Here is a 12,497-nt window from a genome sequence, read left to right as displayed (position 1 = left end):
AGTTAACCCCAAATTTGTCAATATTTACTCACATTGTTTCATCCTGATTGAATGTCTTTCTTATGTGGAACATAGAAGGTGACTTTTACTTATTTATTTAATATTTTTAAATATGTAATTTATTGCTGTGATGGCAAATCTGTAATTTCAGCAGCCATTACTCCAGTCATCAGTGTCACATGACCCTTCAGAAATCACTGATGGTAACACTTTACAAGGTTCATTTGTTAACATTAGTTATTGTATTAACTGATATGAACTAACCATGAGCAATACATTTGTTACAGTATTTATTAATCTTTAATAAAAATACTGTTGTTCATCGTTTGTTCATGTTAGTTCACAGTGCATTAATTAATGTTAACAAATACAACATTTGATTTTAATAATGTATTAGTAAATGTTTAAATTAATAGTAACTGAGATTAATAAATGCTGTAGAAGTAATGTTATTCTTAGTTCATGTTAATTAATGTAGTTAACTAATGTAACCTTATTGTAAAGTGTACCACATTTTTTATTATTATGACAAATATTGAAAACGATTGTGCTTGCTGCAAAAAAACAGCATTTATTTGAAATGGAAATCTTTAAGTCTTTAATCTTTAATCACACTTTTGATCATTTTAATGTGACCTTGCTGAATGTTGTGGAATTACTTTTAAGAAAAACTTATTGATCCCAAAATGTTTGCTGAACTTACTGGTGGTTACATGATAAGTGACAGAATCACTCTGGAAACCCATTGGCCCTACAGTAGTCACAGAAACATTATAGGATGTTCCAGATCGCAAGCCGTCCACAAGGAAAGTGTTATTAGAAGTGAGATATGGGCTGGTGTTATAGCTGGACCAGTAGGTCAGGTTGTAGTTGAAGCTGCCAGCTGTCATGTTCTGAGCTTCAGCCCATTGAAACAACACTGAATGATTGCTCTTTAACACATCCTTAATCTCTCCTGGTCTGTTTGGATCTGCAACATACACAATCATAATCTATAAACACTAGTACAATCCAATATGGTGCATGATTATTTATAACAGTCTGCCACATGAAATCCTGACTATAGTTTGGGGTTGAATACTCACAAGTGGCCATGTTTAATGGAAGTGATGTTTCCCGGAAGGCTGCATTGACAGTCGTGAGTGTGACTGTGTAGACAGTCGCTGCTTTTAGCTGAGTGAAGGTATGATTGTGTTCAGTGTTATTGAGAACTGTATAGTTGCTCCATCCTTCACTGCTGATGTTCAGAATGTACCGGTCGAGCCCACCAACAGGATGATCCCACATCACCAAGATTGAGTGATTAGAGCCTTGATTATCTAGTTTGGGAATCGCTATAGAGGGCTCTGTAGAGAGAAAGAGAGTGTCCCTTCAAGAGCAATAATTACCCAGATTGTTTGGATCAAAGGGAGTATTTGTGTTTTTGTGTTATTCTCCTTGTTGGAGTGTGTGTGGGAGTACGTACTTGTGAGGACAGAGGTGTTCACTGGTTCTCCCAGAAAGCCACAGGCCAAACTATATACACTGAACTGACAGAGGGTGCCAGGCTGCAAGTCTTGTACTGTGATGTTTTCAGAGGAAGTAGACAAGTTCCTACTGTTTGCTGTGCAGTTGGACACTAATACTCGGTAGGAAATCCCATTGTGGTACTCCTGAGGACGGGACCAGTTCAGCCTTACAGCAGAAACATTTAGGACTTCCTTTCCCACATTGGAAACTGGAAACGGCTCTGGAAAACAAATATACCAATGACTGTAGCGCAGACGTGATAACACGATATGTAGCAAGAACGTACGCAGTACTGTGTTATCATGCAGTGTAGTTACTTACTAGTGCAGGCAGTTAGAAACTGAGGATCAGACTTGGTGCCGTCCGCCGTCTGCGTGAAAATGCTGATGTTGTATGGACTAGCTGACTGCAGTGACAGTAGCTGCACTGTGGTGACATTTACAGTCCTCTGGTTAAATGTGCCATTGGGGTGTGTGAAGGCGAGCATGTAGGAGTAACCAGATTGCTGAACATCACGTTGCTGCCAGCTCAGAGTTAAACTGGTCTCGGTGTATCCATTCACTCTCACATCACTTACAGCAGTAGGATCTGAAAATCATTCACAAAAAACATACACTTATCCTTCAGCAATGTTCGGTTCAAAAATGGGCCGTACAGGGCCGAGGGTCCTATTCAGTAATTAACTTCATTAACCATCAATGAAGCATGCAATAACCACATTTTTATGTTCCTTTAAGGGATGGTTCACCCAAAAATGAAAATTGTTATCACTTAGTCACCTTCATGTCATTCCAAACCCAGAAAGACTTTTTTTGTAACACAAATTTAGATATTTTAATTATTTTCTCATCATTTTTGTCTGTCCATTATAAGTCTTTTCACACTTCAAGTTCATAAAAACATCTTAAAGAAAACCATATGAATTGAGTAGTCTAATCCAACTCTACTGAAGAGACAAGGTCACTTTAACAAATTTATTCAGGCTTTACTTCACATTGATCAATGCACATATTTCACATCAAATATGGAAATATGGAAAACTGAAGGTCAACTGTACAAGCTTGACACGCTAGAAACAAATTTGTTCTTGTGTGCCAAGCAAGCACATTACTAAGTTAAATTTGCTAAAAAAAAAAAAACTAAAAAAAACAATACAAATTATTTTAATAAATGTTAATAAATACAAGTGTGCACCACTTCAGGTGCATAGACCAGACAAAAAATGAATTTTGAAAATGTCTGTTTATTCAGGGCAATACTTTAAATGTTTCTGCTAAGGATTTCTTCCACAGAAACATCACGTTAATGCAAAGACAAAGAGCAATAAATGTCCGCACACTGATATTATTTCCTATTTCAACAATGTAACATTAAACTTTTGAATTTTCAACGACAAAATTAAATAAACCACACTTATACAGAGACATGTAACGACATCACCAGATTACATGTATGAAAAGGGAAGGGAAACCTTTATTTATATTTAATATAAATAAATGTATATGTGATAAAGGCAATGTTGAAAGTTTTTCAGATTCTTGTCTAATATATATATATATATATATATAAAATCTCAACACAATTTCAAAATATTGTATCTACTTTTTTTCTGAGAAAGAGTTCAAGCCGGGTGTATGTATTCATGTATTCAACTCGTGAGACTTGTGTATAAACATGGATAATTACAAATGTGCATTGCTTACTTGTATATGCAGTGAGATTCTGAGGAGAACTCAAATATCCCAGTGCACCAACAGTCCTCACAGTGATGCTGTACGGGACACCTGCACTGAGTCCTGTCAGAGAGCTGTAGTTTTGGCTGCAGTTCACCGAGCTTGAAATGAGTGTGCTGTTGCTGTACTGCAAGAGGAAGTAGTGTGACACTGTGCTCATGTTAAGGGGCCGGGCCCAGCTGATGGACAGAGAGTTTGTGCTCCGCTCGGTCCTCAACTCGCCAGGAGGAGTAGGCACTGAAATGACAACAATGTAGTCACAGATGTGATATTCACGCAGGCCTAGAGCACCACCTACAGATCATCATATCACATTTTCCTAACCAAGTCAAGTTATGAAACCTGTTAATGCTTTTATAAATGGTTGCAATAATTGTAACAAAATATCTAATGATGACTATCTGTAAATATAAACTCAAACTTTACAACTTTGATCACATACAGCACTACAAAAATCACATACAAAACTAGCGCAATTTATCTAAAAACTGTACAGTGGTGTGAACAGTGTAATATCCTTTCTTGAAAAAGACATACTCTAATAGCACTTCTAGTGTGATATGCCTGGTTAGAACAGACTAGTCAGCTCTTTGTTTCTGAAAGAAAATGTCTTACTTCCTTTTCACACAAAGTGCATGCAAATGAGAATACAGTAGAGCACAGATTGTGTTATACGCGAGTAGTTCTTCTAAGTGCTTGTACGTGAGCTATTCAGTGTTTATTTCAGAACGTGTGAGGGGTCTTACAGGTGGCATTTAACACACTATCGCTGTCCTGCTTTATGGGTCCACTGATGCTTGTCACAATGACCGAGTATGGAGTTCCAGGCAGCAGGTCTGAGAAAACCACGGTAGTCTCATTCGTTCGGTTCTCAGTCTTTAAAACGATTCCGTTCAGCAAGATTTTGACATTGTAGAGACTCACAGTACCAGCAGGTGGTCTCCACTCCACTCGTATACTCTGAGTAGTGGATACCGCAGAAATATTTGATGCTTTACCAAGCTCTGATAACACAGAATAAAAGAGGGTTATTATTGAACAGCACAGTGGTATAGACAGTGTCCTGTAGAAATGTGTAGTATAAATACAATGTCAAAATACATCTCTAGATTAAAAAAAAAACTGCCTTGTGGTGTGTAGTATAAAAGAGATGTGTTTGAGTAATGTGAATTGTAATACCTGTAAATGCAGAGATGGCTACAGGTTCAGAGATCATGCCGTTTACTACAGCTTGCACAGTAAAGGTGTAGTTGTTCCCGGGGATCAGGTCAGAGATCTGTGTGGTCTCATTGCTAGTCTGTTTCCATCGTTCCCCATTTACACTCACATTATACAGATATGAAGATTTGTTGTTCCTCTGATAAAACCAGGACAGGCGCATCTCAGTGGTGCCGACAGGAGAGGCGGTTAAATTAGTCACCGGCAGTGGCTCTGAAAAAGAATTCACAAAATTTATATTCTGCATTAGACATATTAATGTGTGTGAATTACAGTAAGCAAAGACTAAAGACCTTAGAAGCCATATTGAATTTAAGGTGAATGAAAACAAGGCTCTGAGAGATGGACTTACAGCCTTTACCATGACATGCACTAAATGAAGTTCACAGATCACATGGAATTGTCACAACTCACAACTTTCAAAACTGTTTCAGGGAACTTTGGTCTACTGAAAGTCTTTTGAAATGGTATTTTGTCAGCTGAACAATTGACAGGTTGTTAAACAACAGTACAATCCTTTGAACACACTGTACTTCTAATCACAGCCTCATTTTCATTTTTATCAAAAATGATAAAATATGGCGCTACCTTGACTAAAGTCTGTTAGGTAGGTATGTGCAGATGTTAACATTAACGCATAATGCAAAAAGCCCATTACTTGACTGAAAACCTTATTAGGACAGACAACATTATTTATTACACATTAGTAAGTATTTAACACATTTTAGAGAGCGATGTGTAGTTTTAGACTCACTGGTATTACACTGTATGAACTGTGAGGGTCCAGATATGCTGGCAACTATTATGAGTGTTCTGACGCTGCAATTATACGGAGTCCCAGGCTGCAACTGAGTAATCTGATAATTGTTGGATGTGGTACTGAGAGTCTGATCGGGTGAAGAGATGCTGACACTGTAGGAGAACAGGTTGGAGGACCCATTCGGGGGAAGCCACATCAGATTGACTGAACTGGTGCTGACAGCAGAAACCACCAGATTTTGCACTGCATTAGGAACTGTAGAAACACAAACAACCACACAATCAGTAAAAATATACTGTAAACCTAATTGTGGAGTTAATTTTTAGTTTACACCATTAACAGCTTAGGTTAAATGCAGTGTGCTGTACAGTACCTGTATATGCAGTGAGATTTACAAGTGAGCTCCTGAGATCTTTTACTCCTATGGTGACCACAGCGATGTCATACTGACTGCCCGATAATAAATTTGTGAGCGTCGCGGTTAAAGAGGTGGTTTGATGCAAAGTCAGGTTGACCCCTGACAGACTGGATCTATACGACACTTCATAGGACACGTTCAATCCATCCATTGATAAGGGTTTTGACCACAGCAAAGAAATAGATCCATTAGTCTGGCCGCTCACGCTGAGAGCTTCAGGCGGGTTAGGCTCTGAGGGGAAACATCACATACACACACTATAAATGCTCCTGCAGATGTAATAAATGCATTAAGGTTTTGTTTGATGTTCTGATGATGAGATGGAGTGTGTGAAGCTTTTCTGACTCACTAGTGGCAAACTGCACAATGTTAGAGATGTTCTTCAGGGCTCCACTGACGGAGGTGACTGTGAGGTTGTAAACACGTCCTGTCGTGAGGTTACTGATTACTGAAGAGTTGGTGATGATCTTCAACTCCGCACCGGACACGCTCACCTCATATGAGTCCACATGACCGAGAGGGGGTGTCCAGGCCAAGGTCAAACTGCTGTTAGTGGAATTCAGCAAAGTGATATTCTCCACTTGTGCTGGAACTGAACACGGGTAAACAGACCTTCATTAACATACATACACAACCGTTCAAAAGTTTGGGGTCAGTAGTAATAAATTAATATATTTCTTCAGGAACAATGCATTGAATTGATCAAAAAATTACAGTAAAGACATTTATAATGTTTCTTTTTCAAATAAATGCTGTTCCTTTGAACTTTCGATTCATCAAAGAATCCTGAAAAAATGTATCACGGTTTTCATAAAAATATTAAGCAGCACAACCATTTTCAAAATTGATAATAATAATAAGAAATATTTCTTGGCCACCGAACCAGCATGATTTCTGAAGGATCATGTGACACTGGTGACTGAGTAACGGCTGATAACATAAAATAAATAAAATATAAAAACACACTCAAAAAGAAAACAGTTATTTCAAATTATAATAATGTTTCCCAATATTACGTTTTACTGTATTTTTGATCAAATTAATGCAGCCTGGAAGAATATGAGAGACTTCTTTCAAAAACACTAAAACAAGTTTATCAACCTCAAACTTTGAATGGTAATGTAGAAGTACATTTCACAGCCACTGGCATCCACACACAAACCTTGGATGGATTTATTCCACATTACAATAGAGACATCTTTAAACACCCTTCTCTCTTCTGCCTAGGGCTGGGTATTGACACAATTTTCACGATTCGATTCAATTACTATTTACATGCTTTCGATTCGATCCGATTACGATTCGATTCAATATCCATTATTTTGGATGTAGTATATCAGTTACAGTACATGGCAAATTTTCTAGAGGAAAAAAATCTCTTGCTAAAAAACTAATGCTGTAAACAACACATGTAAGTAAGTTGGTACTACTATAATAATACTGAAAGTTAAATTAACTTATTTATATACAAACACTTAAATTACACTCAATGATGTTTTTATTATAAATAAAGTTTAGAATTACATAATCATATTTCTACTCCAATTCATTTTTTTTTTAAATATAAACATTTAAATTGCGGCTGTCATAACGGATTTATTCAAACATGCATTAAATATTGAAGAACATTAAAAATTATAATGAATATGTAACGTGCATAGCTATATTTATCAGAATGTTGCTCTCTAGAGTTCATATTTCTAGCTGACTAATGAGTTTATGGTCACTGAATATCAGTGGCGTGCAGTGGTGTTCTGAAATGAGGAGGCACATTTTTTATTTATTTATGAATCAATGTAAATTCATGCATTACTCTTAACGTTGACACGTTCCTTGTTAAATGAACATTACTTTACAACAAAAAAGGAAAAAAAAGAAACCAAATACAATTCTATTTTGTAATTTTACATTAACAATGTTTTGATAAATAGAACATTACAATCTTAATCTCATCAAGTTAGTGTTTTAAGCATTTCTACATTCATTCCAAAATAATAACTAAAGGCAATAATAATTTAAACAATATATTTTATTTGTGTATTGATGTTTTTCTTTTTAATAGTGATCTTAGGCTATTTTGGATCATCAGTCATGCTCCGCAAACACCGTCTGTCACAGACACGAATTGCATTTTTAATTTCACCAAGCTGATTGCACTAAAAAACCCAGCAGTCATCATGCTTCCAGTCCATTTCAAGTTAGATTTTGACGTGACAAAGCGATGATATCTATCTGGGTGATCTGATTACTTACTTTTCAATTAGTCTTCCCATTGACGCCATCAATTGTTCATTCAAACTGACGAGCGGACGTCAACAAGAGGCAGGATTTATCGCACAAACCAATCATATCTAATCATAACCAAATACATCCAATCATAGTGCGATGGAGACGTTGCCTCCTCTCACATGACTTTCCCCCATTCATTCTCAATTACCCCCCACAAAACCCACTGCACGCTTTAGGGGTCTAAAGGTTTTCTATGAGTGTAAATGGAGGCATGACTCCTGTTGTAACTTTACCTGTGGGTGTCGCTGTTGGGCAGTGTTCCTTAAAGGGTTAGTTCACCCAAAAATGAAAATTATGTCATTAATGACTCACCCTCATGTCGTTCCAAACCCGTAAGACCTCCGTTCATCTTCGGAACACAGTTTAAGATATTTTAGATTTAGTCCGAGAGCTTTCTGTCCCTCCATTGAAAATTTATGTACGGTAGACTGTCCATGTCCAGAAAGGTAATAAAAACATCATCAAAGTAGTCCATGTGACATCAGTGGGTAAACTATGACTTTATTCAGCATTGTCTTCTCTTCCGGGTCTGTTGTCAATCCGCGTTCACGACTCTGCAGTGATGCTGCTAACATAAGATGCTGCTGATGTGTTATCTAGTGCGTCCGAGCTTCGTTAACAGTCTGAGGGAGAAGCATGCTGTAAACAAAACAACCTTCGCAAACATGTCTAAGGATTTCGACACAGAGGAAGACTTGGATTTTTTTGCTCAGCCATATTTATTTGAATCGAATACATGGACGAAAAACTAAGAGCGATGAAAGAAGCTCCTACACAAGCAGCGTCACTGCGGAGTCGTGAACGCGGATTGACAACAGACCCGGAAGAGAAGACAATGCTGAATAAAGTCGTAGTTTTTGTTATTTTTGGACCAAAATGTATTTTCGATGCTTCAAAAAATTCTAACTAACCCACTGATGTCACATGGACTACTTTGATGATGTTTTTATTACCTTTCTGGACATGGACAGTATACCGTACATACATTTTCAATGGAGGGACAGAAAGCTCTCGGACTAAATCTAACAGAGGTGGAAGTAACGAATTACAACTACTCACGTTACTGTAATTAAGTAGTTTTTTCGGGGTTTTGTACTTTTTTGAGTACATTTTTAATTCTGTAATTTTACTTGTAGGCTACTTAAGTACAAATTAAGCTAAGTAATCTACTTCGCTACTTGTAAAATCACATTCCGTTACTGAGTAGGCTAGTATGCCAACAATTTGAATTAATATTGAAACCTTTGACCAGCATATCGGTAGCCAATAAAGTTATCCGATCGTACACGGACCAATGAATACCCTGCATTTTACCAGCGGCCCGTTCTCATTTGTATGATTTTTACATATAAATAACCTAGTCTGTCTAACTGCATCACTGCATACAGACATTACAGGTCAAACCCCTCTGATGTTCTTTTTTATCTAAATAAACAACATATTATATGGCTCTTAAAGGGTTAGTTCAACCAAAAAAAATTGAATTTTTGTCATTAATTACTCATCCTCATGTTGTTCCAAACCCGTAAGACCTTCGTTTATCATCAGAACACAAATGAAGATTTTTTTGATGAAATCTGAAAGCTTTCTGACCCCAGACTGCAACGTAATTGCAACTTTTGCAGGCCCAGAAAGATAGTAAAGACATTGTTAAAATATCCAATGTGACTACAGTGGTTCAATCATAATGTTATAAAGCGATCAGAATACTTTGTGTGCAAAAAACAAAAATAACGACTTTATTAAACAATTTCCTCTCTCTGTGTCACTCTGATGCTGTTCATGTGAGCACCACAACGCATGCATGTGATGCTGACGCAGAATCCGGCCAATAATGAGCCGGCGTTCTGACACAGAACCTGGAAGTGCTGCACTGTGTTTACTACGTCAACAGTGTCAGAGACTGACATGGAAGAGGAGAAATTGTTGTATAAAGTGGTTTTTTTTGTTTATTTTGTGCACAAAAAGTATTCCGGTCGCTTCATAACATTAGGGTTGAACCACTGTTGTCACATGACTGTTTTAACTATGTCTTTACTACCTTTCTGTGCCATAAAAAGTGGTAATAACATTGCAGTCTATGGAGGGTCAGAAAGCACTCAGATTTCATCAAAAATATCTGAATTTGTGTTCTGATGAAATGAAGGTCTTATGAGTTTGAAACAACATGAGAGTGAGTAATCAATGACAGATTTTTCATTTTTGGGTGAAACTAAACTTTTAAGATACAGGGCATATAAAAATTCAGTCTCGTTATATTTCATATACCTCAACAGAATTGAGTTAATTTGTTTTATTTGTTCTTATTTTATCACTGTCTGTTTACTTGACTTTTTTTAAATTCAATTTAGTTTGAAATCAAGCTTTCTTGTGCTGCATGTGAGCTACTGCAACAAAGTTACCCTATTGTAAAGACAGAAATACACAGAGTGAGCAAATATTTAAGTGAGATTATTGTAATGGTAATTGATCAATGTTACTGGTATTTAAAATGATACTGAATATTGATCATTTGTATTGTATTGAAGTTAGAAATTCCAGTATTGTGACCACTAATTCATGCACTTCATGAATAAGGTGAAAGTGCTTTGTTGAAAGTTATTTTCTACTGATTAATTGAATATTGTTTGGCAATTCATTAAATATCGCCGGCTAAAAAGTAACTAGTAATTTTAGTACTTTGAGTAGTTTTTGAGAAGAGTAATTTGTACTTTTACTCGAGTACTTTTTTGACACCAGTACTTTTACTTGTAATTGAGTATTATTTCAGCAATGTAACAGTACTTGTACTCGAGTACTAATTTTCAGTACTCCACCACTGAAATCTAAAATATCTTAAACTGTGTTCCGAAGATGAACGGAGGTCTTACGGGTTTGGAACGACATGAGGGTGAGTCATTAATGACATAATTTTCATTTTTGGGTGAACTAACCCTTTAAGAATCACGAGTGACTTGCGCTCTTTGTGATGTCATAATTGGTAATATTTGTGTTGTTTTATATGTAATATGGATTATTTTCTCATCCTATTTTTTTTTTTTTGAGGAGGCATTGCCTCCCTTGCCTCCTTGGAGGAAACGCCCCTGCTGAATATGTTTTTGAGGTAAATGTGACGTTACGTGACATTGTTTACAAGCTGTTTTATTGACGTCTTTCTGCAGTTGAAACACTGATTGAGCTATTACACGAGATATGATATGGATTTTGGTAAGTTGTACTGTGTATTTTAAAGGTGCCCTAGATTATGTTTTTAAAAGATGTAATATAAGTCTAAGGTGTCTCCTGAATGTGTCTGTGAAGTTTCAGATCAAAATACCCCATAGATTTTTTTTTATTAATTTTTTTAACTGCCTATTTTGGGGCATCATTATAAACGCGCCGATTTTATGCTGCGGCCCCTTTAAATCCTGTGGTCCACACCCACAGAGCTCACGCTTGCCTTGAACAGTGCCTTAACAAAGTTTACACAGCTAATATAACCCTCAAAATGGATCTTTACAAAGTGTTCGTCATGCATGCGGCATGCATGCGTCAGATTATGTGAGTATTGTATACTGTTATATTGTTTACTTCTGATTTTGAATGAGTTTGATAGTGCTCCGTGGCTAACGGCTAATGCTACACTGTTGGAGAGATTTATAAAGAATGAAGTTGTGTTTATGAATTATACAGACTGCAAGTGTTTAAAAATGAAAATAGTGACAGCTCTTGTCTCTGTGAATACAGTAATAAACGATGGTAACTTTAACCACATTTAACAGTACATTAGCAACATGCTAACGAAACATTTAGAAAGACAGTTTACAAATATCACTAAAAATATCATGTTATCATGGATCATGTCAGTTATTATTGCTCCATCTGCCATTTTTCACTATTGTTCTTGCTTGCTTACCTAGTCTGATGATTTGGTTGGGCACAGATCCAGACGTTAATACTGGCTGCCCTTGTCTAATGCCTTTTATAATGTTGGAAACGTGGGCTGGCATATGCAAATATTGGGGGCGTACACCCCGACTGTTACGTAACAGTCGGTGTTATGTTGAGATTTGTCTGTTCTTCAGAGGTCTTTTAAACAAATGAGATTTATATAAAAAGGAGGAAACAATGGAGTTTGAGACTCACTGTATGCCATTTCCATGTACTGAACTCTTGTTATTTAACTATGCCAAGATAAATTCAATTTTTCATTCGAGGGCACCTTTAACATACCTTCAGATTCTAGTTGTGTTTATTTTGCGCTGTAACTGGTATTAAAGCGGAGGAGAGGATCAGTTCACATGCGCTCGTGTTGCCGCTAAAGCGATCCGTCACGTCACATTAAACAGCGCCAAAATGGTATTTATTTTTTGAATCTCATAATAAGATGGATGTCATTTGAAATCTGAGACTTTGCTTCATATCAAAAGTAACAAAGAACAAAGATTATTGCGATTTATTGGATGGGAGGAGTGCTAAGTTCTGTTCATTCATCAACTGAAAACATACAAGACTAATCGATTCTTGGGATTTAAGAATCGATATCGGTTCGTAAAAATGAGAATCGATTAAAATCGAGAAATGGATATTT

The 12,497-nt window shown here is 36.6% G+C and overlaps 1 protein-coding gene across 5 annotated transcripts in view; it reads right to left on the bottom strand.

Moving 5' to 3' along the window:
- ptprja (protein tyrosine phosphatase receptor type Ja) overlaps positions 1-12,497 on the bottom strand; it is a 34,003-nt gene that overhangs the window by 10,236 nt on the left and 11,270 nt on the right. For all 5 annotated transcript variants that reach the window (XM_048184839.1, XM_048184840.1, XM_048184841.1 and 2 more), the window contains 10 exons: positions 5,988-6,230; positions 5,594-5,869; positions 5,215-5,475; positions 4,422-4,673; positions 3,989-4,246; positions 3,213-3,479; positions 1,831-2,097; positions 1,466-1,729; positions 1,086-1,346; positions 704-970 (listed from right to left, as the gene is read on the bottom strand). In XM_048184839.1, the coding sequence (XP_048040796.1) occupies positions 704-970; positions 1,086-1,346; positions 1,466-1,729; positions 1,831-2,097; positions 3,213-3,479; positions 3,989-4,246; positions 4,422-4,673; positions 5,215-5,475; positions 5,594-5,869; positions 5,988-6,230 (2,616 nt within the window). The remainder of the gene's footprint in view (positions 1-703; positions 971-1,085; positions 1,347-1,465; positions 1,730-1,830; positions 2,098-3,212; positions 3,480-3,988; positions 4,247-4,421; positions 4,674-5,214; positions 5,476-5,593; positions 5,870-5,987; positions 6,231-12,497) is intronic.

This window comes from Megalobrama amblycephala, linkage group LG3, assembly GCF_018812025.1.
Source record: "Megalobrama amblycephala isolate DHTTF-2021 linkage group LG3, ASM1881202v1, whole genome shotgun sequence".
Classification (NCBI taxonomy): Eukaryota; Metazoa; Chordata; class Actinopteri; order Cypriniformes; family Xenocyprididae; genus Megalobrama; species Megalobrama amblycephala.
Note: the sequence above shows the minus strand (reverse complement) of the source record. Positions and strands in the feature narration are given on the sequence as shown.